The 27,295-nt window shown below is 38.8% G+C and overlaps 1 protein-coding gene across 10 annotated transcripts in view; it reads right to left on the bottom strand.

Moving 5' to 3' along the window:
• Positions 1 to 849: 849 nt before the first annotated feature.
• Positions 850 to 27,295, bottom strand: part of LOC144691611 (rho guanine nucleotide exchange factor TIAM1-like) — a 312,961-nt gene continuing 286,515 nt past the window's right edge. For all 10 annotated transcript variants that reach the window (XM_078559872.1, XM_078559873.1, XM_078559871.1 and 7 more), the window contains 7 exons: positions 13,764 to 13,882; positions 9,972 to 10,080; positions 9,596 to 9,654; positions 6,670 to 6,775; positions 4,054 to 4,141; positions 3,770 to 3,942; positions 850 to 2,073 (listed from right to left, as the gene is read on the bottom strand). In XM_078559872.1, the coding sequence (XP_078415998.1) occupies positions 1,586 to 2,073; positions 3,770 to 3,942; positions 4,054 to 4,141; positions 6,670 to 6,775; positions 9,596 to 9,654; positions 9,972 to 10,080; positions 13,764 to 13,882 (1,142 nt within the window). In that variant the 3' untranslated portion in view covers positions 850 to 1,585. The remainder of the gene's footprint in view (positions 2,074 to 3,769; positions 3,943 to 4,053; positions 4,142 to 6,669; positions 6,776 to 9,595; positions 9,655 to 9,971; positions 10,081 to 13,763; positions 13,883 to 27,295) is intronic.

The following is a 27,295-nucleotide window of genomic DNA, read 5'->3' as shown; positions in this document are numbered from 1 at the left end:
GCACATTGCTGTTTTTAGAGTCACATTGCTCGAGGACAGTTCCTCACTCGTGTTTATTTCTCTAAAAAGCTGTTCAGATTTAATCCTTGGCAGATATCCATTATGCCTATAGGCAGGAACTCATGAAAGTGCATCAAAGGGCATTTGTATTACACAACAACACAGTTGAAATGACAAATCACTGATGCAGTCAATAGAAGTTAATATAGGCCCTGATGTATATTCAGCAGTTTCGCTCTTTTCAACGCCACTAAATTAAATCTCCTGTTTATGATATTCAAAAATATAAGGAAAATCTATTTACAAACACAGAAAAGAACAGGAAAATAATACATTTTAATTGCCATTCACTTTTTGACAGAGGCAACTGGTTCATACTGGCACTTGAGATTTTCCTCTCAGTGCAAGTGGGAATCAATGTTCTCTGTATTTTTTCAAGTGCGTAGGTGATTGCTTTATGTGAACAGCCCCTTTATTTTATTTTTTTGCATGAGAACTTTCGGATTGCTGCACGTGTTTGCAGCTTAGAGGGAATATTGGTAGGAATTCTGCTGGGACCCTACCAGGTTGAACTCGGAAAATTTGGCAGGGTCAGTGGTAGGTCAAACAGGCAGGTTGAATTTATGCTGGGTTTCTACTGAAGCAGAAAATCTTGTTTTAAGTGCTGTAAGAGAACTAATGACATGATGAACTACTGCTTTGGGAGACGTAAGTCAATCGTGGGAAAGGTACCATTGTATTTCTGAGAGAGTACTACCATAGTCAACAACGAAAACCTTGCAAATACTTTCTAGCACTAGTCTCATCTGAAAGCCAACTTAAGTAAACACACATAAAGACAAAGACAACTCCTAATTTCACGTGTTTTATTATGTTTGAAGAGTATTTACAATTCTTTAAGTCAATGAACCTAAAAACATAAAAATAGAATTTTTTCCAGCTTACAAAAGAAATATATTAGGCAACTTCTGATGTGCGCATTAAAGCCTGGAAATATGTACAATTATGAATATGGCAATAACATAAGTACCAGCAGACTTGTTGGTAGTGTAATGAATCCTAAAGTAGTTTGAAAAAAATTATTTATTCAAGGCTTGCAGCTTGTTCTTTCATTCATATAAACACCTGATTTATATAACTGTGATAGTTGTATGGTTACTGATTTGTAACCATTTTTCTGTGTTCTGCACTAAAATGATATTCTTTAAACAATTATAGATGGAATCCAGTTTGTGCAATTGATTTCAGTGTGTTTTGTAAAAAGTACAAAGTTAGTTTATAACAGATATAATAGTTTTGCTTGTTCAGTGAATTGCCTAAAAATAAACTAAAAATGAAATTATATTTTTACACCGCAACAATAATAAATATACATTAAAGCCCTTTGGACAGTACATTATAGAAGTGTAGAATGAAGTCGCAAGATTGTTCATACTTTCGAATGTTCAATCATAACAATTCTTAATTGAGCTTAATAGGAAAGCATGGCTTCTGAATTGTTCCAGCTGCCTCCAATTCAGTGGAATTATGAACAGTTAGCACTGAATGTGCCCAGCAGGCATATCTGCAGAAACAAGTCTGCATTTTAGATTTCATCATTTTCTTTTTCAGTTGAAATGAAGTCTTCACGTTTTATCCAGATTACTTCTGCTGCATTATTTTCCACTACACCATTAGCTCCTGCTGCAACTTTTTGCTTTGTAGTAAATGCCACTTTTGATGGTGATTTTTCTGGTGTTCTATGCATGGCTAGTTTTCCATTCTCACAAAGACCATCTTTTGTGAAACTCATTGCTTTTAGCTGCTCTTGTAACTCTTTTGAGAGTGTTGAACTTTTCACTGACTGGCAATATTCATCATCATCACTTAGAATATCAGTCTCTTTGACATCTTCCTGTTCTTCATACTTACCAAGATCAAACTGCTCCTCCACCCAACGATCAGTATCATTACAGGTCAGTGGTGACTGTGAAGATTCATTACCTTGACTACGTCCAAATAGATCATCTGCATCAATAGTGAATCTGTTCCTGGATAGTCTCTTTTTGCCTAAGCTTCTGCAGGGAACTGAAACTTAGGGAGGGACAAAGATACACAGAATTAGATCTTGCAACACCTTGCCAGGAGCAAAATCAAAATGTGCCAATAATCTAATAGACAAGTCATATCAACATGATAGATGTCAATATAATCACAAACAAACCTAGATTTACTGTTGACAATTTTGCTGCATGACTGTTTAACACATTTGCACAACATTCTTTTATTTGTTATTTTAACAGCAATGTTAGCCCATGTAACATAAATTGATTAATAACTGCATAAACATAGTAACTAGAAGGACACCACTTTAAGCATTCCCTCAGTCATATCTCCCAAGTCATTTTTAGCCTATAGTTTTAAACAAGAATTAGATATTGTGACAATATTATTTCTTAATATATTTCATAGCAAACAATGTGCTATAATTATTGAGCAGAAGAGAAAGGGTGGTAGTACACCGGAGTGAAAGTGAGCCATACTAGAGTGACACACACCTAGAACTTGCACATGATTTTCCAGTCTCTTGCCGTAACTTTGTCAGAAGATCATTGTAAACCCCAGTGAGGGAACATAAACAGGTACTTGCACCCTTTGTCCTTGATTATGGCAAGAGACTGGGGAAACCATGTCTAGAAATTCTCTCTCAATATTTAGCCACCCAAACACCATTTATTTTACCTACTGCTTTGCAAAGTTACTTCATTTTGTACAATCATAAACAAATAGTTATTGAAAATATAGAATACTAATAGATTAATGCTTAGGGATGTATTGCTGAAAAAAAGAGACTTTTTTTGTTAAAGGTTTTTGTCTTGCACTCATCAGGATAATTCACAAGAAAATACCAATGTCGCAGGAAACAACATATTTATAGCATGTTGTTTCCTGCGACATTGGTATTTTCTTGCTATTTGTCCTGATGAGTGCAAGACAAAAAGCTTTGACAAAAAAAGCCTCTTTTATCAGCAATACTCAAGTTCTGTACTGCCAAACGGCTTAGGTGTGTTTAAAAATTAAGTAGCATTGATAACTAAGAGTAAAGATCTTGAGAAATTAGATAAGAACATAAGAAATATGAGCAGGAATAGGCCATACGGCCCATAAAATCTGCTTCGCCATTCAATATGATCATGACTGATCTTTGACCCTAATTCCACTTTCATGCCCGATCTTCATATCCTCTTGTTTGTTCTAGGGTCCAAAAGATCTCTTGAAAAAATATTCTATTTTAAAATAAACACTCCATTTATCTAATAGATAAAAATTGTTACGTATAGATTATAATCTTGTGATAAGTCAGACAATTATCTGCCATTTGACTTTTCCCATAAGGGTTCATGTTTCCAATCACACCAACTATTAAGTTTTATCATCCATGTCCTGAACTTGTACATTTGCTGCAATTTTTGAACCAACCCACATACACCACTGAGTTTAGACCTCGACTTTTGCTGACAAGTTCTACAATTTGTGTTTTAATCTGGATAATGTGTGTTTTTTTTAAATATCTGGGAAGAAATGTTACAATGTAACATTGAGAAAGATAAAACTGGGACAAAACTATCTTGATTTCTGTAAAACTGGTTTCATAGTTCAGAAACAAAGAAGCATTGAAAAGTACTTTCACAAATATGGAATTACACACTGGCACAAGACAGGAACATTTCATAACATGTTGCAGTATGAACAACACTTTTGATACAGCTCTGAGCCCTAGGACTCTTACCAGCTCGATTCACAACTGGCCTTGCTCCTTTCAGTGCACAAAGCCGCTTTCCTCCAAAAGGCATGTATTGCTGGGATTGTGGCAAACTTTCAGTTTTTAGAAGCTGCCTTCGATGTTTATCACGTAGTATAGACTGAATTGCCTTGATAAAATCCCGTTTGCCCTCAGGAGAACTGAAAATTTCCAGAAAGGTGCAATTTATAGGAAGACATTTTAAAAAATATTTAAACAATAAAATTCTATGCATTTGATAATGAAATCAGGCAATAGTAACAACAAACTACCTGCTACAGAAGTGAAAGGTTGTCTCTGGTCTTCCTTCTGATTCAGATTTTGTGTGAACAATTTCAAAGACACAGTCAGTCTCCGCATCTACAGACAAAAGCACATAAAAGCAATGGATTATGAATTGTGGCTACGGGAGGTGGAGATTGGGTTCATATAACTATAGGGCCACCTAGTGATACAAGGACAAGATCAATGCACCTTTAAGCAGCAAGGACAATGACATTCATTCGACTCAAATCTTGCTTATAGACATTAGCAATAATTCCTCAGCTTGCTGCTGTGTCTGTAATTTTAGTATCCGGCAGCCAGCTGAATTTCTAAATCAATTCTTGTGTCATAAATATGGAAAACTATTTGGTCACAAAAATCAATAAATGGTGTCAAACTATAGAAAAAGAAAAGGATAGTTATTTACTTCAATTAAAGTTCAGCCTCATTCAACAGGATATTGCTCACCATCCAACTAAGGAAGGCAGAGGGTGTGGAAAAGTAATCCCAGTGTATACAGGTTAAGCTGACCTTCATCCTCCTCTCTACATGAACACAGCCTCACTCCAAGGTTCGCCCTCAGTTTCTTCCCTGGAGGAAACAGCACGACAATGACTGCTTTTTGCATTCATGTAGAGCCTTTAATGTAGCGTACCTCCCAGGATCTTTCACTAAGCAGAATTGCTGAGTAGTAACAGTGCTCGGAGACATGGCCAAGATTATGGGTCAAAGATATTTTCAAGGAGGGAGGAAAGTAACAAGGCAAGTGGTCCAGGGAAGAACTCCACAGGGTACAGCCAAAACAGTCGAAAGGATCTGTTATGGATGGCGGGTCAGATGGAGGGGGCATGCACAGATAGCTAGGGTTGGAGGCCTGAAGCAGAAGGCTGGATATAGGAATGGAGGAAGCTGTAGAGCTAGGGCTGGTTGAAGGATTTTTGAAAAAGACAAAGGTTTTGAAGTTGATTGGAGGACAAGCAGCCAATGATCTAATCACAAAAGAAACACACAGGTCAAGTTTCTCCCAAACCCCCCAGATTGATTTCATAAAGTAGATGCAGATAGATTTGATTTTTATGAAATGAAACATCATGTTTATGAGTAGCCATTTTCACCTGCTTCTTTCATCTATTAGCTTTGATGTCTGTAGGAGTTGCAGATAGCACTTGATGCAGACTGTATTTATGATTTTAGTATTGGGTAGTGGTATTAGAAAGAGCAGCAACAGCAATGGGGTTAAAGCAGTGAAATTGGGTTTGATCAGAGGTAATTTGTGGACGCGAGAAAATGTTCGTCCTGTCATGACTGTTTATTTCTACTTGACAGAAATAATATTTATCTAAAATTATTTGGGTGGGAGTGTGGTTTTTGAATCTGGGTGGGTTTATTGCCTGAACTATGAACAGAATAATTCTTGACAGCACACTGCCACCAGGGGGTGGGCTTGGAATTCTTTTCAAAATATGCAATTCTGTCTTTGAAACAAATCCGTTTTAATAGCCCAAATTATTGCTGGGCAGCTCAGGACCATCACAATTTCTCAAGGCTGCTACTTTCAATACAATTCTCTCTCCTCTCCCCATACACCATTAGCTCACACAAATAAATAATTGGACTTCAAAATCAGATCAGTTGTTGGTTTAGACCTTATGACGGCAGCACCTTTGGTTTCCGTATTTCTATTTAAAGTCTAATATGAGGTTAAGTGTTAGGCTGCCACTTTCAAAAGCAAGGAAGGTAGAGCCAGTACCTGAAGTAATCTTGAGCTCTCTGTTTAATATCTTGTGGCCTTATGCTATTGTTATCTAAATATCAAGGCAGGTAAAACAGTCTCAAGGATGTGGGGAGTGAGAATTCCTTTATGAAAATACCTAAAATATGACAGCAGAATCACAGTGCAGAAGAGGCCCTTCGGCCCATCGAGTCTGCACCGACACGTGAGAAACACCTGACCTACCTACCTAATCCCATTTACCAGCACTTGACCCATATTCTTGAATGTTATGACGTGCCAAATGCTCATCCAGGTACTTGTTAAAGGATGTGAGGCAACCCGCCTCCACCACCCTCCCAGGCAGCACATTCCAGACTGTCACCACCCTCTGGGTAAAAAAGTTTTTCCTCACATCCCCCCCTAAACATCCTGCCCCTCACCTTGAACTTATGCCTTTGTAGCATAAACTATCTGGAGCAAAAGGACCCCAAAACGTGACAAGGTAGCCTCAAGGAATTGAATTATTTGATGTTTCCACTTTCTTTCTACAGTGAATTTTCTTGCCTTTGATGTACACATCCGAGTTCATGTTGAATTTATTCATCTGAGAAGCCAAGTCTGAGCAACATACAAATGTATCTGCAATGAAGATAGGCGGTGAACTATGGAGGGATGAATAGATTTCTCAATGTTTTTCCTCCCTAGATGAAGTTTTTGTTACCACAATCCAGTTGAAAACTTGTAAAACTTACCTAACTGGAAGCACCCAATCTTAAATGCCAAGCAAAATTGATATTTGAACATCGGTTCACACCATAACGGTCCAGCACAACACTGTTACAGCTTAAAGCTTGTTATTGTTTCATCTATTTTATTTTGTAGGTATTAACACAAAATACTATTTCCATACCTGTGGTGGTAACGGATCGAATCTGTAAGGCTTGAGTTGGAATCATATGACGAAATCTGAATGGATCCCGGTCATCTGAGACAGATACTCTCTGAGAAATGTTTCCCTATTACATAGGGAAAGATGACATTTTATGCTGAAATTTTACTAGAAGCAAGCAATGTTAGAAAAGCAAATGTGCTTAATTGAATGTTTTTTTAATAACTGCTCCAAGTGACGATTTAAATAACAGATGCTAAAATAAAAGTTAGCAACTAGCCAAAGCTGAGTAACTTAACAAAAACAGATTTGCATGAAAAGGTTTTCATAGCTGTACTAATGACTTTGTCTAAAAAAATTTTTAAAAAACAAAGCAGGCAAGGGTAGCTATAACTATAGAATTTCTCAGTTTACACATCCAATAATATATTTTTTCAATTTTTCCTTCTCTTCTGGTCACAATTTCTAGTACTTTTCATCATTCAATATCAGAGGGCATGCTTTGTGCTGCAAAGATACTGCATATCATGAATCAACATAAAACCAGGCTCTGAGCCACACTGATGAAAGACATGGAGGCCCTACCAAGCTTTCATCAATTTGGACCTTTTCTAATTGTGTAATGACCAACAGGAAAACATTTCAGAAATATTCTCTCCCAAATTATATTAGAACTAAAAATCAATTTAACATCTCTCCCTTCCCATTAATAACAAAGGGCAGAATCGTCCCAGATTTGCGGTAGCGGGCGTGGAGAAAAGACGTTTTACCCAGCGACCGCAATGGCAGGTTTTCACACCATATCATCCACTTCCCGCCTCATTAATTATGCAACCACAGGAAATACGCCGTCTCGCTGGCAGAAGGCCTCAGATTTTCCCACAACGCCATTACCTCGCCGCTTCCTCACACCGGGTGCCACATTTAAACTGCAGCCGTGCAAGCACTCCTCAATATTGCAGCCCAGGACTGCTCCAGTGAAGACATGGCTCCAAAAGCCAAAATGAGTGCAGCCCCCCCCCCCGATTCAGTGACGCATCCCTGGGGCATTATCCCTGGGATGCCACGGAGGACCGCCGCGATGTCCTCTACTCCTGTTCTCGCCGCAGGAGGCATATCAGTCTCACCACTCCGCTTGGGAGGCAATGGCAAAGGTGGTCAGTTTCAACGCTGCACACAAGAGGTCGGCCATCCAGTGCAGAAAACAAATGAATGATCTCATCTGTGCTGCTAGGGCAAGGCTACCGTCTCATCACTCTAAACTCAAGGCCATCACACATTCACTGGCATCTCACTCTCTGCCAGCTCAAGAGACATCACCACTCACTCTCTCAAACACCCTCACATCTCCATCTGGCCTCATCTACTCTGGAGGCTGCCACTTCAGTCCTCACCATCTTGAGGCCACTTGTACAGATCAACATGGGCCCCCACACACACCTTTGGGTGCTCCTCTTCCCCAATACAGCTCTCGTCCGCAGCCTCTCCCCTTGACTGAAGCCACTTTTCTCCCTTCCCCTAGTAAGCCCTAGCCCTGCAGCATTGAAAGGCCACCCCTGCCTTATGGCTGGTCCAGTAGGTAGGGACCTGCCCATGAGCACCCCTAAAAGTGATGTGGTGTTGCCTGCGAAGCCTGGCGCTGATGGCCATGAGTGCTGCCCGAAGCAAGGTAGGCAAATAAACCTCAAAGTACCCAGTGAAGTGCAGGTCGCCAGGTGCACATCGCTTATGTACAGTTGTGAAACATGTCGGCGTGATTGGTGCCCAGGTAATCCAGCACTGGAGCATTATTTGGGTTTATAATGAGATGCTAAAGTATTGAAATTAGGTTCCCGACATGCAGCGGCGATCGCAAACGCAAACTGGTTCACATTGTCTGCTCACGCCCACCATGATGCCCACTGCCTACGGGACCGTAGACATTACTCAAAAAATGGTTTTGAGCACATAAAGCTGCAGCTCATGCTCTATCCTCAGAAATGAAAATAGGTTGGCCATCATACTCTCCTTTATGGCACAACTAATTTGCCCGCACAACATTCCTTAAGTACTAAAAATCTGAGTTGCAAACTGGGTGATGTGTTTGTAATGCGCTTCTTTATTCAAACAAAGTAGCAATTTAAAAAGTCTATTATTAACAAACTTCACATTGTATACCAAGGCTATATACAGAAGCTTGTCATATCAGAAAAGTAATCCTTTATTGAGGACACAATTAGCATTTTTTAAATTAACTGTTCTTTTCTTCTCACAATTTTGTGGCTCATTTCATACACAACTGGTTTACACAGCTCCTATTTGCAGAGTTTACCAGCCTCTTGTATGGGTTATTTCGTTGCTTCATGGCCAGATTTACAGGATTACAAAACCACACATTTGGTGCTCATACCATCTGTGCAAAAGTCATTCTTGACATCCAAAAGTACAGAAATCGTATTCAAAACAATCACTAAACTGCTCTAAAATGAATGTCTGCACTTTCTGATGCTTTGCTAATGTAATTAAACAAACTTTATCAAGGTTAAGTAAAACTGTCTCCATAAATCGCTTGCTGAGATTATTTGACAGACTATTTAGCAGGCAATGGCTGCAGAGGTGAACTAGTTCATTTTAGCTTTCAACTAATGTAGCTTGTAAAAGTCATATTTATATTTAATATTTTTAGGTATTTACAACATTTTTGTTCTGTGAAATAATTCTAGGCTTAATTGCTATTGAATATAATTCAACTTCAGTTTTTGGCCACTCGTTCTTTAGCAAAACACTGGAATGTTGTCTTGTCATAGTTTCACTAAAAACATTTCATGCCCTGTTTTACAAAACCAAAATAAAAATGCTTTTATAAATATTATTTTTTTTTAGGCATTTAATAATTAAGTATAACAAATAGAAACTTCTATACCTCATAAAACTAAGTGTGTATTGTAATTTAGAATAGAGAACTTACCAGTTTCCTTTTCTGTTTGAAACCATCTTTATATACAAGAACAATTGCAGTTTTGAACACTAGAAAACAAAGTAAATTAAATATCACTGAAAGAAAAGTTGTAGAACTACAAAACCTTGTACATTGAAATTCTTTTGCTGCATTTATTCTGTCACTTCTGCATCAATACAAAGTGGTTTTGAGCTTATATCATGGTAAAATTGGCAGACTAATGCAGCAGATTGCTGAGCATACTAGATTCATGAGGTGTCAGACCCCTTTCAGATGGCTGTTTCACACTGGTCTGAGTTCCCAAGAATACAGTGTAATTATAGCCATTTATATTGAATTGCATTTCTGAAGCCCAAACACAATAAACCTTTAAATTGCAACATACCAAATGCTGCTAACTCGGGGTCTTTTTTACACTTCCCAAAAGATGCAGGTGGATTGAGCCAAGTGACCGTAGAATGGAAAAGAAGGTCTCCCATTGAAAGATCCACAACCTGTAAATAAAGAAGACATGGTATGTATTTATAACATATGATATATAATTATGCACGCAAACACACACTCACTGATCTTACAAAGGGCTGTAATTCCCGCAAGTTTTTGTAACCACATTAGTTTTCTATTTGGAAAGTAGGGCAATTAAACCTATGATTGCCATCACAGATGCCTTAAATTTTTACTTCTTAACTAACCCAGTATGAAGCAACATTAAACAGTGTAGGTTGATATTTTCCAGATTGTTTTGTATTTTTAGGAACTTTACCAAAGAAAATACAAACATGTTAAAAATTTACAAAGATCCAGAATTTGCTGAAAAATTACCAGCGTCTGAATGATGCACAGTTATTAATGTGCAAATTCATCAGCAGAATGCGGTGAGGAAAACATACTCTGTAAACTGCAAACTCCACAAGTTGCAGGCTATTTGTACCACTCCAAATAGCTTTGTGGAAATGGCATCTTGCACTCAACCTTCCCATGTTCAGGAAGTTGCTGCATTTCCACATTGACTACGCATTAAACTCTTTCGAGTTATCAACAGTCACAGATTGCATCTCTTTCGAGTACAATCACAGTTCTTGGTTTCCAGGAGTGGGACATGAACCCACAACCCTCTGATTCAAAGGCGAGGGTGCTATGAACTGAGCCACAGCTGACACCTCAGTATTAAACTTGCCATGGAAAGTTAAGTCAAGTAATTAATAGCTTAAGTACCCTTTTAACAACATGATACCTGTTAATGATTGCCAATCAATCTCTCTTGCACAAAGGGTGCATAATTAGAAGTATGGAATTTCATTCCTTCACTAGTGATTCGTTGTTGGAGATTTTAAAAATGTCAAATTTTATTTTTTCTTTAAATTTCTTGCTTTTCCTCTGTCTTTTTCTTTCCCTTAATCCAATCTTTCTTCTCGTTTCTTTATTTCTCTTTCTGTATCTTAAATTACATTGAATTCACCCATTCACCCTCCTCCTCTGTCCTTCCTCTGTTTATTTCTCAAATTTAAAATTCATTGATCGTTTCATTGTTCACCAAGGTTCGAGTTGCCCTGTGGCCCTCATTCCACCAACCTTGTGGACAATCATTTTTTGAGCTGAAGAGTTTAGAAACAAGTCAAACTAACAGGGCAAGGCATAAGAAGCCTCACTCCAGCAAATTTTGGACCATCAGTAAGCTTACTTACCAGCCTGCTCTCTTTATTCCTCTGTGAAGCACCTGGGAATTTTTGTACATAAAGGTGCTATATAATTGCAAGCTGATGCTTTTTGTATGGAGAGGATGAGCAAGAGCAATTAAAAGCAATTAGCATAAACTAGGGGGCCATGGAGACGACAGTTGCATTAAATGTTTATCGCTGGGGATATGGCATTACCAGACCAGATCAACTATTCTTTTATAAAGACAACATTAGTTTAGTTGAATTTTTGTTTCACAATATTTTGGAATAATGAACATCTCAATTAATTGCAGTCAATTAAAAGTGTAGCAATGGTTTGCCATCAACCTTTGACCATTTTGACTCAGCTCAACTCGCCAGTAGTGGCGTAGGTGAAGGAAAGTAACAGGTTTTCATTTTTGAATTACAAATTTGTTTCAATTAACTTTTTCTGTTAGGCTGTGTTTGCCACCACCGCAACTGCAGGGGGCGCACTCACTGCACATGCAGTCGCAGTGCCTGTGACGTCGCTGCTAGTGACACCGCAGGTAGCTGCCTGCATTAAAGAGCACTGTTCAGGATGCCTGCCGATTGCTACCCCACTCCCAAACCCTTTGCTGCCTCATTCGCCGCCCCCCCCTCACTGCTTCACTCACCTCCCACTTGCTGCCCCACATCCTGCTCCCAACACTTGAGCACTCACTGCTTCACTCACTGTCCTGCTCCCCGAGCGAAGCGGCAAGCGGGCAGCAAATGAAGCAGCAGCAAGCAAGAAACAGCGAGGGGGTGGCAATCGAAGTGGCGAGCATGGCAGCGATGGGGGTGGCAAGCAGGGCAGCAAAGGGGGCAGTAAGCGAAGTGGCGAGCAAGAGGCAGCAAGTGGGGGGTGACGATTGACACGACGAATGGGGCATCAAGGTGAGGTGGACTTCCTGTCCCAGGACAGGCTGACAACGATGACCCCAGCAGCACCGACTTCTGTTCACTGCGGTGGCAGGAGGTATAGTACTTCTGTTATAGTCAGATAGTGCTTTTTATATTTTGTCCAATTTCCAAAGTAGTCCCATGCATCACCCAACTCCACCCCTGCTTCAGCTCATCTGCTGCTGAAGCCCTCATCTACTATTTTAATGAAGTCCTGGCCAGTCACCCACATGCCCTCCATAAACATGAGATCATCCAAAACTCTTCCCACATCCTTAGTCGCGCCAACACCCGTTCACCCATCATCCCTGTGCTCATTGATCAATGTTGGCTCCCAGTTAAGCAACAGCCGATTTTAAAATTCTCATTGTTATTTACAAGTCCTTCCATAGCCTTGCCCCTCCCTATCTCTGTAATCTCTCCAGCCCCACCAACCCTCCGAGAGATCTGAGCTCACTTAGTTCTGGCCTCTTGAGCAGTGCCAACTTTATTTGCTCCACCATCAGTGGAGACCTTCCCTTCAGGTGCTTAGATCCTAAGTTCTGGAATTTCCTGCCTAAAACTTTCCACCTCTCTTTCCTCCTTAAAGATGCACCTTAAAATCCACCTCTTTGATAAAGCTTTTGGCCATCAGCCCTAATATTACCTAATGTGGCTTGTTATCAAATTTTGCTTTATAATGTCCCTGTGAAGTGCCTTCGGATGTTTTACTACATAAAAAGCACTATGTAAATACTAGTAGCTGCTATTGATGTTGTCTACTTTTCTGTTAAATAATCTTTTAAAACATTGTTGATACCTGCAGGCTTAATACATTACTTGACATGAGGGACATTTGATTGCGCTTTCCTCTAATTGAACAGAGAATTATCCTGCTTATACCCCTTTACATAGCTCCAGTTTCAGTTAACATAGTATCTCATTATAAATAAAACCAGGGTTAGAGGATTTGCAGAAGACTCTGGTGTAAATAGCTCTCCCACCACTAACTTTCCCAGGTAAGCTTGATGATTCCTGGAATATAATAAGGTCAGTTCACTGGCCACTTCCTGGGCAATATGAAGCTAATAAAATTAAATATCTCAAGAATTTTTAACAACTGGAATCAAACCTTTATTTTATAAAAGATAATAAATTAAATAATCTGTTTTATTATAATGAATGTTATAAATTGCACAATCTGACTGTTATGTGCATGTACAGATGCTTAACAGGAACTATAGTTTTAAGAAGGGATTAAAGGCACATTTTTGTAGAGGGGTATCTAAAGAAAGGTTACCACAAAAGAATTAGGCATATATTAAGGCATTATTAACCTAGTTCTTCAGAAGCAGGTTGCCTCCCGCACAAGAAATAAGGAGAACCAAGAAATAAGAGAGTGAAGGAAACACTTTGATGCAACACTTATTTTAATGCGGCAGTACAGATGTCATTTGTGGAAAAATTCACAGCTGGTAGTTTTTTCTATCGTTTCAACACAATAAAGAGAAGGGATGAAGACGTCTAGCTTATATCATTTGGGGCATTGGCAAGGAATGAAATTATATACAAACTGTGTATGTGTTCCAGGAAGTTAAACTGAATACTTTCCTTACCTCTTTCTTCTCTCCAGTTTGCTCAGATATTAGCTGGTCAAACACAGCACCATATTCTTCATGTAATTTCTGCATTTCGTTTATGTGGCTTGCTACTTTATTCATGGCTTTCATTGCCACTGCAAATTTAAAAAAAAGGATTTTAGTGTGCTTCAAAAGGCAATTTGTGCACTTATTGTTTAGATGTAACTGTACAAGACGCACTGCATTTATTTTCAACAAAACTTTTTTGGCACACAGTAATTGAATTAGATTCACAGAAGGCTTTGTCCCCTGTAGAATAATTTGCTAATAAGAATGCAGGGGATTGCCGAGTGAAAAGATACGCATTGTGGTGTGGTACACAGGCCAGGGATATTGCAGTTTCCATTCCTGACCTCTATAGAGTTAGTCCTTTTGAGTTGGAATAGGGTAGGATGCTATAACTAGTCTCAGTATCCAAGGGCTTCTAATTGCCCTTCTCAAAGGCAATAAAGGATGGGCAATCAATGCTGGCCTAGCCAGTGACACCTACATCATAAAATGAATAAAACAAAAAGGCCTGGATGCAGAGTAATAATTAAAAATAATAAAGTTCCTGTTAAAAAATAAATCCCATTTCTGATCACTATTGGGGTCCCTTGGAAATGATTTCAGGGGAAGACAGGACATGCTCAGTTATGATTCCCTTCATCATTGAATAGCCTACTGAATCAAGCCTGGATTTTCTGTGTTTTACCCTGATACTTGGGCAGGCAAGGTGGAAAATGAGTGAGGATCCGTTACACTAGATCTTGGCCCATCGTCTTGCTGTATTTCTGGTGGACAATGAAAGCACCAGTCTTATGGCAAGCATGCACGTGTAAATAATTTGGCAATGATGTGGCTACATATTCCATTTCCCCTCAGTGTAGAATTTCAAAAGAACATAGGCAGGTTAGTGGAACGGGAGGATGGGCTCCTTCTGTGCCGTAATAATTCTGGAAATTCTAGGAAATTGTTCCCATTGGTGGAAGGATCGAGAACCAGAGGCCACAGATTTAAGGTAATTGGCAAAAGAAGCAATGGGAACACGAGGAAAACCTTTTCACACAGCAAGCTGTTAGGATCTGGAATGTACTGCCTAACAGTGTGGTGGAGACAGTTTCAATAGAGGCATTCAAGAAGGAATTGGATTATTATCTGAAAAGGAAGAATGCGCAGGGTTACAAGGAGAAGGCACAATATGAATTGTTCCTTCAGAGAGCTAGCACAGACAGGATGGACCAAATGGCCTCCTCCTATGCTGTAATGGCCACTTCGACAGCACTGATAATCTAGTCTGCATAATGTTGAACGATCAGGGTGGCTAGTTGCTGCACTAAAAGGTAGAAGTGGATTTAAAAAGCCAAGCAGGTACTTTGTACAGATTTACAGAAAGCTTATTTTAGGAAATTTTAGTGATTTTCTTTAAATTTTTGCTGATGAAAGTTACTTTATTATTTACTTGAATGCCTTTTGTTGCAGAGCTGCCATTTATTTCCTCTTCTCTGTCCATCATACCACACACAACATGCAGAGACTGAGGCACTCTTATTTCCCCTTGTCTGAGGAGCAGTACTTACAGAAACAATGCTTTACAGAGTAAGACATGAATGAGTTATGCTAGATTGTAAATCTTATGAAGCTTGAAACAGATGTACAACCCATCTCAGTGCTTTTGATAGACAAACACCCTGAACTTTTATGCTAGCCAGACTGCCTTTGAGGATATCAGTAACATTAATCAATCAACTATGTACTGATATAAAGCAAGTCACAGATGTGGTGCTGCATGAACAAGCCACTTTACCACCTCATGGATAACCTGCAGCAAGGTGACAAGGTAGTGCAATTTTAGAGTGACAAAATCCCCTGAAGTCAAAGGATTCACAGACTGCATGTTAAATGTATCCAAGCCAGATGTTGAAGTATGAAACAAGACACAGATCATTTCCTTCAGAGCAGGTTTATTCCCAGGAGGTAGCATTATAGATCTCTGCCTAACTATCCACCTGCTGTACCAGCTGACTCTCTTTATACTCTTTCGAGTTATCAACAGTCACAGATTGCAACTCTTTGAGTACAATCACAGTTCTTGGTTTTCCGGGAGTGGGACATGAACCCACAACCCTCTGATTCAAAGGCGAGGGTGCTATGAACTGAGCCACAGCTGACACCTCTAAAAGCTTTTGATACTCTTTCGAGTTATCAACAGTCACAGATTGCAACTCTTTTTTTGAGTACAATCACAGTTCTTGATTTCCAGGAGTGGGACATGAACCCACAACCCTCTGATTCAAAGGCGAGGGTGCTATGAACTGAGCCACAGCTGACACCTCCTGACTCTCTTTATAATCTTTCGAGTTATCAACAGTCACAGATTGTAACTCTTTCAATTACACTCACAGTTCTTGGTTTTCCGGGAGTGGGACATGAACCCACAACCCTCTGATTCAAAGGCGAGGGTGCTATGAACTGAGCCACAGCTGACACCTCCTGACTCTCTTTATATGTGCTCTCAGTCCTTAATGAAACAATGCCCATCATTTGTGTCTATTTAACAACATAATCAATGAACCATTAACAGATTCCCCTTTCTTTAAACAAAAGCTTTGTAACATACTTAAATAATTACAAACCAAGAAAAGAAAAAAAAAAGGTTTTCCATATTTCTTACAATTCATCATAACACAAGTCCCTCTTCTAGGACTTCCAACAAATTTTTGAAGCAAGCATTCCTCTTTGTCAAACAGCCTGATAATTGGTGATTTGTGTTGATCCATTTTATTTTAGAGATCTCTTTACTTCCTCCAACATTTCCTTTATACTAGCAAGGTCAAATCACAACTTTTTCTCAGTGACACTCTTTGGCGAATGAACATTATCCCAAAGAGAACACATATCCACACAACATTCAATGGGCAAATTTTTCTCCGATTGTCCCTTGTATAGGATAAGAACAATCTCATATTTATCACTTCCACTAGCACCAGTGTTTCTGCAACTGGGGTACTTTTAGCCACGTTTATTTTCTTGGCTTCCCGGGCCAAGGGACAACATTTTCCCTTTTTACCCAGTAAGATGATGATAAACCAGGCTGTATCTGAATACCCATCCGGAAGACTGATGTGGGAAGTATCAGTAAAAAGGACTAATTTTTCGGGTCAACCAAAGCTGGAAACTTGAGTATGCGTTTCCCCGAATTGAATTTCTTTCATGTTTTATTTGCCCTTAGAACCTCCTCAACTGTAGTATGTTTCATCATAGTACTAAGTTCCAATATATCATAACTGGCATCAGGTATTGTCTGAGTGCACAGCCAGTTTAACTATCCAATCAAGCTTCTTAACTGCTCTATTTCTTCTTTGGGTGCAAGGTCATCTTTCTGTGAGGGCCTGGCCTAATTTATCTGGATACAATTAACAATTTCTAAGTGATTCAAGGTTACCCCTGACCTATTGTGCATAATTTCTAATCCTATACATTTAAAGGCCCCCAACTTATGTCCAATCTTAAATTCCATTTTTCTCTTACCTATAACAAAATGCTGAAATTCCACAGAACCTCCCCATAGAAAATCATCAACATATGTCATAAATGCGCCTGCTAGTTTCTCTTTGTAATTCCAGCAGAACGTTGCTAGGTCTGCTTTCAGTTGAATACAACCTACTTTCAGCAAGACAGACCTAACCAAAAAATACCATACCCTCGACATATCGTTCAATCCAAAAATACATTTGTTTAATTTCCACAGCTTCCCTTCTACATCACTCACCTCTTTAGGTGGTTTCGTAAATACATCTCTTAGAAATTTTTCACCCTGCAAAAATGAGGCTTTTATATCGATCGACCTACATCCTCATGAATATGTAGCTAAGAGAGCTAAGAAAATCTTCAAGATCACTTTTTCTGCCATGGGGGAGTCCATTCTAACATCTAGGTCATCAATTCCCCTCATCAAAACCCCAATCCACTAGTCTCGCTTTAGTCTTATAAGTCCCATGAGGAAGTGCTTTTTCCGTACACATCCAACTATGTGATAAGACTGACTCTCCCCTATCTGGTACTTCAGGGTAGACACCAAATTCTTTCCAACTATCAAACCTTTTGTTTTGCTTCTCTTATCGATTTATCTTCTAATTTGTAGCCACCAAAATATCCCGATCATAAGGGCTTCTACTTCTAGTGGCATTCCTTGGTTGTTCTATAGTCCTTATTCTGGTCAAACTGCAGCCTCCACTAAACCCCCTATCTTTTTTGGTCTACTGTTACATGATCTCTCCTCCCAGAGGTTCTGTTCTAGCATATGATCTTTTCCTAGGGTCAGAGTCACTTCCAGATCTACAATGGGATCTTGCACTGTGTTTTCGTACTTTCCACATTTTTACCCCATTTTGTCAGTCCAAAAGTCTTACCTCTTGTCCATCATCTTGAACATTTAGCCAATGTTTGAATTTGCCAATGGCTTTCCCTGCTCTCCCTGCAATGACTGCATCCCCCATTCACTGGACCCTCTGGTCTGCAGGTTACCTTAGCACTTTTGGCTTTTGGTATTTGTCCTTTGATGAAAAAAAAGCCCTATCTTATACATCAGTTTCGCTTTGTCTATTGTCATTCAACCCCTTATCTACCATATTCTGCTCCTCATAACTGTCAAACACAAGTATGTGAAGTGCAGGGTGCCTCATCACCACCTACTAATTGCTCAGATATTGCAAGTTTATAATCAATCCTGATTAATCTAGATGAACATACCCTAATAGTTTGATTACTATGTTGGAGAATTATTGTCTTCCCATCACACCCTATCACTTTATCCATACCTTTCCACTCTTCCAGACATTCTCTTTATAGAATATTAAATCCCAAGGATTAAAATTTCTCTCTGACTCTCTTATGCGATGCCTTAAGGCTCACTGAATTTTCTCTAAGACTTCTGCCTTAATGAATGTCCTTCTCCCTGGAGGTAGGGCATTCAAGTGCACAAAAAAGGTGGAACTAATTGTAATCCCTTCCAAGGCCGAGGGATGATCACACATCACAGGAGGTATTTTTGGATTTCTCCCATAGACCAACTGATACGGAATACAGCCCTCGATCATTTGAAGCAAATTCTTCTTATAGACTGCCCATGCCAGGGCAGATGTTAGCTGACCAACCAAATTGTAAGCTAAGATCTTGTGGAGCATCTTATCAATCACCGCGTGGTTTCTTTCACAAAACCTATTACTGAAGGGGCTTTCGGCTGCAGTGCTCATCACTATAATGTTCATATTTTTATGTGTCTCTAAATTCATCATTGGAAAATTCCATCTTCCCCCACCCACCCCCAATGTCAGTCGGGAATTTAGCTGGTGCCCCCAGTCCCGTCCCTATCCATTTTTCCATGATTTCATCCACAATCACTCTTTTCTCTTTACTACGCATTACTGTAGAAAGACTGAATATTATTGCCCGTCTATGAAGTGTAAAATGAAAATGTTTCTGTCCTTGTTTTACACATTTAAATTCATAGCTACTACTTCATTAAAGTAGAGACTTAAATAGGTGATAATGTTCTCCAATACTTTTTACATTTTTCACTAATCTCTTCAATAAGTTTGGTGGTAGGATGCAACTATCCCTGCACCTTTTAGGGTTGTTAATTTGTGACAAGAATAATAAAATTGTCGATATAACTTTAAGACAACTTGCTTTTTTTCCTCAAATTTCTATCACCTGATGCCATTAACACTTTTTTAACATTCTGATTAGAGATACTGGGATTTATTAAAGGGATGCAATAATGTCCTGATTGAGTAATGTCCAGCTTTACAAATACAACTGCTTTATCATGTTCCATGTCGAATTTCATTTGTGCCTTTTTCATGGATGGCTTTCTCAGCAGCAAGGGTATCTCACTAGATACTACATCTGTACTAATAAAGTGGCTTACCCCAGCTATTCTACATGGAATCACCACTCTTTTCAGTGACCTTAAGGTGTTGTCACCTCCAAAACTGAAGTAGAACTTCCAAATTCCTTGACCTTACTTTGGTCCTTACTATAGAGTGAATCAAAATAACATTTCAATCAGTCTATTCCACATGCTGTGGATGTGCAACCAGTGTCCAACTCGGCACAATGAAATGAATCTGTGATTAATACACTCATTACTGGACTGAAGCTTCTTGTGATCAGTACAAATCTTCCCCTTCCGAGCCTTCCATGTTGTGCGTTGCCTCGAAAACTCTGTTGTTCCATTTTGGACAATTTACCACATAATGTTTTGAATCTCATCTCAAACACCTGTCAATAATTCCCTGGGTATTCCTGGGATTCATTCTTCTGTTATTATTAGTCCATTCCTGTTTGCCAGAACTGCCAAAAAGGTCTTCATCCTCATTTCTTTTGTCTGTGATTCATCTGTTGTATTGAAGCATGCACCCAGAGCTGAATCCTCCATCCTTTGTGATAGCGCCGAATGTACCATTTCTGCCATGAAATATACTGGAAATGACTGCTTTCCCAGGAATTTTTTTTTTTTAAAGCATCCGATATCTGATCCAAATGCATGTCTTTTTCTGAGATTCTACCACCAGTTAAGACCAGGAGTCTATCCATGTACGACACTTCATCACAACCCAACAATTTGAAAGCAAGCACTGAACAAGGAATTTCCAAATAGAATTTCTGTAATCTTTTGTACAGATTGTTAGCTTCCATGATGCATTCCTCTATGGAATAACCATCCATCTTTCTAAATTTATCAGTCTGACCATGCCTTATATGCATTTATTAGATCATCTTTCTTATAAATTTTATCCATAAAGCTTAATAAATTATCCAAACCTTCCTCAATGACCAATTGAGGGGCCTCTAGCTCAGAAAATACATAGAACCTTATCTTGCTCTCGTTATGAAGTGACAGTGCCAAGGCCATGCCTTGTTTTCTCCTCAGTAAGGATGTAACCCATGTCTATATATGTACTTCATTTTTCCATTGGTCATAAGATTCAGATTCAGAGAACATTGCTGGGAAATCATACCCTGACATTTTACACTTGGTTTCAGCTATTCTTCTTAAATGTAACTCAGATTACAACGCTCCGTCTGAAAAAAAACTCTTAGTTTCCAATCTTCACTTTTGGGCAACCATTCTCTGCTACCATGTTAAATGGATCCAAGCCAGATGTTGGAGTATGAAATAAGAGACAGATATTTTCCTTGACAGTAGATTTATTCACAGGATGCAGCATTTCAGATCTCTGCCTCCTAATCACCCACCCAGTCCTAGCCGTCTCTCTTTATATGTGCTCTCTGTCCTTAATCAAATAATGCCCTTCACCCATATATCTTTAACAACATAATCAACCAACATTGCACCATCATGACTTCAACAATGTCACCATCTAAGTAAACAGAGACGGACTCAAATCTCTAAATAGCTAATTTACTTAGGAGCAGCAGCATTGCATTGTACAATGAAATGCTTGCTTCCTAGCAATTGCCTTGAGATGTTCATAGTAAGAAAATCCATTGTGCCAGAATTCTGAAACAGACATCCCTGTGAGACTCCTGGCAGCTGATGGCATCTGTCTTTTCCATGAGTCAAGCTGAGCACTTGCACAATCAAGTTCAGAAAAATAGCAATGGGATTGGTACTGAACCAACAATATCCCAAAAAATAGATGGTTATGGTTGTTGGAGACTGATCATCACAGCGCCAGGACATCACTGTAGGAGTGCCTCAGGGAGACAGCCTTGATCCAACCATTTTCATCTGCTTCATCAATAACTGTCCCTTCATCATAAGATCAGATGTGGACTGTTCATTCATCATTCGACAGTGTTCACTTCCATCCACAACTCCTGCAATAATGATGCAGCGCACACCACCTACAACAGAATCTGGATAATACCTGGGTTGTCGTGGCTTGTAATATTTGCATAGGTGTCAGATAATTATCTCAAACAAGGGGAAGCTCAGTCATTTTCCTTTACATAGAATATATAGCGCTGAAACAAGCCATCTGGCATCTATGCTCCACTTGAGCCTCCTCCCATCCTTCCTCATCCAATTCTATCAGGGTAACCCTCTATCCCCTTTGTATGTTTATCTAGTTCCCCCCTTAAATACATCAAGAGCACTTTCAATAGTACCACCATTAACATCTTTGAGGCCAGCACCTACCAGAAGTTGGAGCAGCCATATCAACATAGTGATCACAAGAAAAGGGTAGAGATTGGGACCTCTGCAATGAATGGTTCACCTCCCGACTCCTCAAAACCCAACCACCAAGGCAGGAGCAGCATCACTACAAGGAGAAGGCCCACTATCACCTACTCGGTGCAACTAGGGATAGGCTATGTTGGAGAGGTTACATTTATTGCCCTTGTCCCGTGAACATAAAGAAGTATCATCCGATCCTTGTCATCATACTCCAGAGAAAATCCAGATTCACAGTGCTAGATTGAGAGATCAAGAATGGTCATTTGGACAAAATTCTGGAAGATCACTGCAGACCAGGGAACCAAACATTAGTCATCAACTTATGCAGAAAAGTAGATAAAACGTGTTGAATCTTCCAATAAACTGAATATTTGGCTGGTCATTCTAAAGTGACAAATGAAAACTGTCTAAAACATCAGCATACTTAATAAGGAAATATATCTTCTGGCTTCAGTTAATGCTATAAAGTAGTGCAGGGATGTACAATATTTCTGTAGTAAAATGAAGTTAAATGACAATGAAGTAACCTACATTTTTTTTAATTCATCAGATATTAGACTTGATATACAACTGAAAATATTATGACTAACATATCAATGTAATAGCCTGATTTCATATAATGTTAAAAATGAATAAAATGTTGTTATGTGAGGCACCATTTCTGAATACATAAAAATCTATCACAAATTCCCATGGCTAACATTTTAACTCCTGAAAACTTTTTTAGATTGATTGATAAGACATGACCATTATTTCTGAAAGTGTGAAAACATTGTGCAGCCTTTGCTTACAAGATCAAAAACATCATACTCTCCTTTCTGCACAGCTTACAATCTTGTTCAAAACCTTATTTCTATTGATGGAGAAGAACCATGGACTCCTTTCACAAAACTATTACTGCACAAGATTTATGTAAGTATTTGAACAGGAAACATCCAGTTTGACTAAAGCTTTCTGAGCTTGTAATTACTGTATAATTTCTGAGATAAGAAGAAACTTCCACTGACTTATCTTTGGCTTGAGCTAATAATAATCTTTCAATGATCTTGTCACATTGTTCCATGGACCAATGTCTTTGGGATTTCAGATATCACAGGGCTTACTGCTTGTTTTTGGCCATCTCCAGGATTGGCCACTGACCCCTAACCCAGATACAACGTACCGTTGGCTCAGTATGGAAGTTAACCATTGCCCACCCTCTCATAACCAGCGAGCAGCAGAGTGCCCATTTGGCACCTACAGTTTGCTGGCTACTTTCAAATGAGACCCAAGCCTGATGATGTTTCAGGCTTCCCAATGCAGGCCTTGGAAGGATGTCATGGCCACTCTACCACTTTACACTCATTTCAGACAGGAGTTGAAAACATCCCATTACATTTTTCAGTTAACAAAATCCAATTTTTCTAAACTTAAACCTACCTCTAAAACGCAGGATTGGAATCATACAAAAGACAAAAACAGGTAAGGAGAAGCTTTTGGTCTTAATATTTCAGTGATAAAAATGTTAATAATAGTAAGATAGATTGGCGCTAGGTTTAAAAGAACAGGCAATGGAAAAACATAACAATAACTGAACAGAATTGACATGTTATAATTTAGGGTAAAACCTCATTCTGTTATTTCAGTAATTAAGGGAAATAGGTATTTTCCTCAACTTGCCAACAGTCTAAGCAGGTTTAAATATAACTTATACTAATTTATTGTTTTTAATATGAATACAGAATCATACTGTTCTTTGTATATCACCTTAATGGATATGGAACTATAGGGTACATTTTGTGTTTATATATATTGGGAGAGCAATCATTCTAAGTTACAATTATGTAGTCCTGTGCATCTGTTTTGTGCTTTAGCCTCATTAAGGGCCCAGATTAAATGAACATCTAGCCATAGGGTAATTCTGTGGTTTTCATGCCAAGTTTTCTCCCTTGAAATGGAGTGGGGAGCAAGGGAAGCTCCATGTACAAAAAAGCTCTATAAGTGCCACGGGTTTTGTACGTTGTTTTTCTGTTGCAATGTTAATACTACAGTGCTGTTTATAGAAGTATAACAAATTGTAAGGTGTAAGGCAAACCAACAACAATATTCCATAATAAAGACAGAAAGTGCTGGAAATACTCAGCAGGTCAGATAGCATCTGTGCAGAGAAACATAATTTATGTTTTAGGTCAATGACCTTTCATCAGAACAATATTTCATATCCATTATGTTAAACATGGGGAGTCGAGATCAAGTGCAGGGTTCAGGTAAAGAAGTTTTAATGCATAGTTCGAGGCAGGGAGATAACTGGACCTAGGCAGGAGAGAAACGAAGAGGAGAGGAGGGAAGCAAAGAGAGGGAGAGAAAGGGATTGGGAATGGGGAGGAAGGAGGGAGGGAGGGAGGGAGGGAGAGAAAGGAAGGGAGGTTAGGGGATGACAGGATGAGCAAATGGAGGAGAAGGGATCCAGGGAGAGAGATGAGGACAGGAGAGCAAAAGCTAGTAAACTAAATCAAATTGCATGGCAGAGAAGGTGACAACTCAACTGATTAGCTATCGCTTCTCTACTGGATTAGTTGCTGTGGGTAAGGGCGTGATTGGCACACAAGTAAGATATTAGCTCCATTACAGCTCTCAATTTTTACCTCATTGGGGGGAAGGGATCGGAATAGGCTAAAAGGTAGAGATAAAACAATGGATGGAAATACATTTAAAAATAATGTATTTTATTTAAAAATAATGCATTTCCATCCATTGTTTTATCTCTACCTTTTAGTCTATTTCGATCCCTTCCCCCTCACCCCATCCCCACTAGGGCTACCTGTACCTTGCTCATCCTGCTTTCTACCCTTAATGTCACCTATTAGCACATTTCTTAGCTAATATCACCACCGTCAACATCTCTTTGTCCTTTTGTCTATGACATCTTTTGGCAATCTCCACCTATCACTGGCCCTCTATCCAGCTCTACTTGTCCCATCCCACCTTAAACCAGCTTATATTTCACTTCTCTTCTATTTTTCCTTAATTCTGTTGAAGAGTCATACGGACTCAAAACGTTAACTGTGTTCCTCTCTGCAGATGCTGTCAGACCTGCTGAGTTTTTCCAGGTATTTTTATTTTTGTTTTGGATTTCCAGCATCTGCAGTTTTTTGCTTTTAACTAAGCTGAGTCTGATATTAATTACATTTCTTTTAGCTGAGAAGTGGGCGCAAACTGTTAGGTTTATTCATACCTCTGGGGTATGGGATAAAGTGTACACTGCTCATTATTTGTGGTCTACCCTGAAAACATTTAAAATTCTTGGAGATGATTGGGCCCAAAAATGGGCATGTACTAAAGTTGAGAGATTGCACTCAGTAAGTCATACGGAACAATAACACTGCATTTTTAAAATCTACTGCATATTTCTTTATATCAACAACAATGATTATACTTCCCCAAGGAAGGCAAGATATTCCTCAAATGTAAGTCACTGTGCAACAATTGAGCTAATGCTGGCACCAAATAGCTTGAGTATTGAACTGTAAGCTGAACTGTTCAGCTATGATATAGTTGGAGCAGCTGCAGCATCTAACATTGTGTGACCTTTTAACATGGCAGAGCCCATCTACAGATATAATGATACAGGTAAGTGTCAATGCTTTTAAAATGAGTTTTTTCATAGACAAAATCCAACATTAGAGTTTCAATGTGTTTTGAAATTTTCCAATCCATTCAGCAAGATAATAGATGTGGCGAAAGCATGTTTTAAAAATTGTCACTTATACCCAACAGAATCTATTATGCATTTCCTCAATCCATATCAATCAAAGCAAAATAAATTGCTTGATAAAAATGAAATACATTTTTCACTATTTTCAAAATTTGTTAAGCACTTTAGGTAGAATTTCAACGTTGGCCGCATTTGGTAATCCAAGTACAAATTGAACCCACAATTGTGCTTGTTTTGAAAAGTGTATTTTTCCCTCAAGTTTCCACTTAAATTCATTTGCATATTGCCGAACGTAAAATCTACCATGCACCACCGAAATTGGGCAGCATTTTAGAATGTTATTTTGAAGATAAAATTGGCTTTAAAAAATATTCCTTGATAAGATTTAGGAATGTTTACTTGGTACAGCTGGAAATGGCTTTAGCACAAAAAATAAGCATTTTTAATTTTTGTACAGTTCACGATCCGTGAGCAACTTGGTTTTAAGTAACTGAAAATGACTTTTTAAAAAACATACAGAACCATTTGCTAATTATGTTGGTGTACAGTAGTCAGTTTCTTTGTAAATTAAAAAGAAACACCAAAATGTAGCTAAAATATAACCAAAAAGATCCTGCAAATGAGCAGAATTGACAAAGCTTGCAATGGTTATTAGTTTGGTCTGGATGCGTGGTCATTTTTTGCGGTGGATCAGCTTCTGGCACAATGCTTTTTAAAATAGCTCAAAAGACTGCAGAAATACAATTGCACTAAATGCAGAACAAAAACAAAAATACCTGGAAAAACTCAACAGGTCTGACAGCATCTGCGGAGAGGGATACAGTTGACGTTTCAAGTCCGTATGACCCTTCATCAGACTCGAAACGTCAACTGTATCCCTTTCCACAGATACTGTCAGACCTGCTGAGTTTTTCCAGGTATTTTTGCTTTTGTTCTAGATTTCCAGCATCCGCAGTATTTTGCTTTTATGCACTAAATGCATTTTGCACTTGAAATTTGGCAGATTTTGCACTGATTTCAAGCAAGCTGCTTCAAAAAAAAGCACAGCACCATGAATTTTTCTGTTTTTTCACAACATTCATTATTTTAGTCTTTATATTACAATTATATATATGAAAAATAAAACTTTATTCTAAGATACTGGTAAACACAACCTCACCCTTACACATGCATTAGAAAAGTACAACTCCACCAGTTTTAAAAAATAAATTTCAAGAAAAAAGTTAAAAAGACAATATTAACCAACTCTTTCCACAGAGTGCACACAATCTACCCATCATAGACTCTATTTGATTTCTGGATGATAATCTCTGCATTACACTCCCTGATTAGCAAATATAATACAGGAAACTCCAGAATATTCATTCAGCCTCATATCTCTACTATCTAACTCAGACAGGTTGTCCCAATTTATTCTCTCTTTCCAATGACCCAATCCCCCAATCACAAGAGGCACAAGAACCAATGCATCCCATGTACCTTTTGATCATGTCTGTCTATATCTACAATATCCACCTATTTGGTGAAAATAAAGTATATTCTTCAAAATGAAATTTCCCCATAACACAAATACCCAGTTCAAAAATTTTACACCAGTAATGTTGTTTGTGTGCAAGCTATCAATTG

The sequence above is a fragment of the Cetorhinus maximus genome, chromosome 16 (genome assembly GCF_964194155.1).
Source record: "Cetorhinus maximus chromosome 16, sCetMax3.hap1.1, whole genome shotgun sequence".
NCBI lineage: Eukaryota > Metazoa > Chordata > Chondrichthyes > Lamniformes > Cetorhinidae > Cetorhinus > Cetorhinus maximus.
The sequence above is the reverse complement of the archived record's forward strand: the minus strand, read 5'-3'. Positions and strand labels throughout refer to the sequence as shown.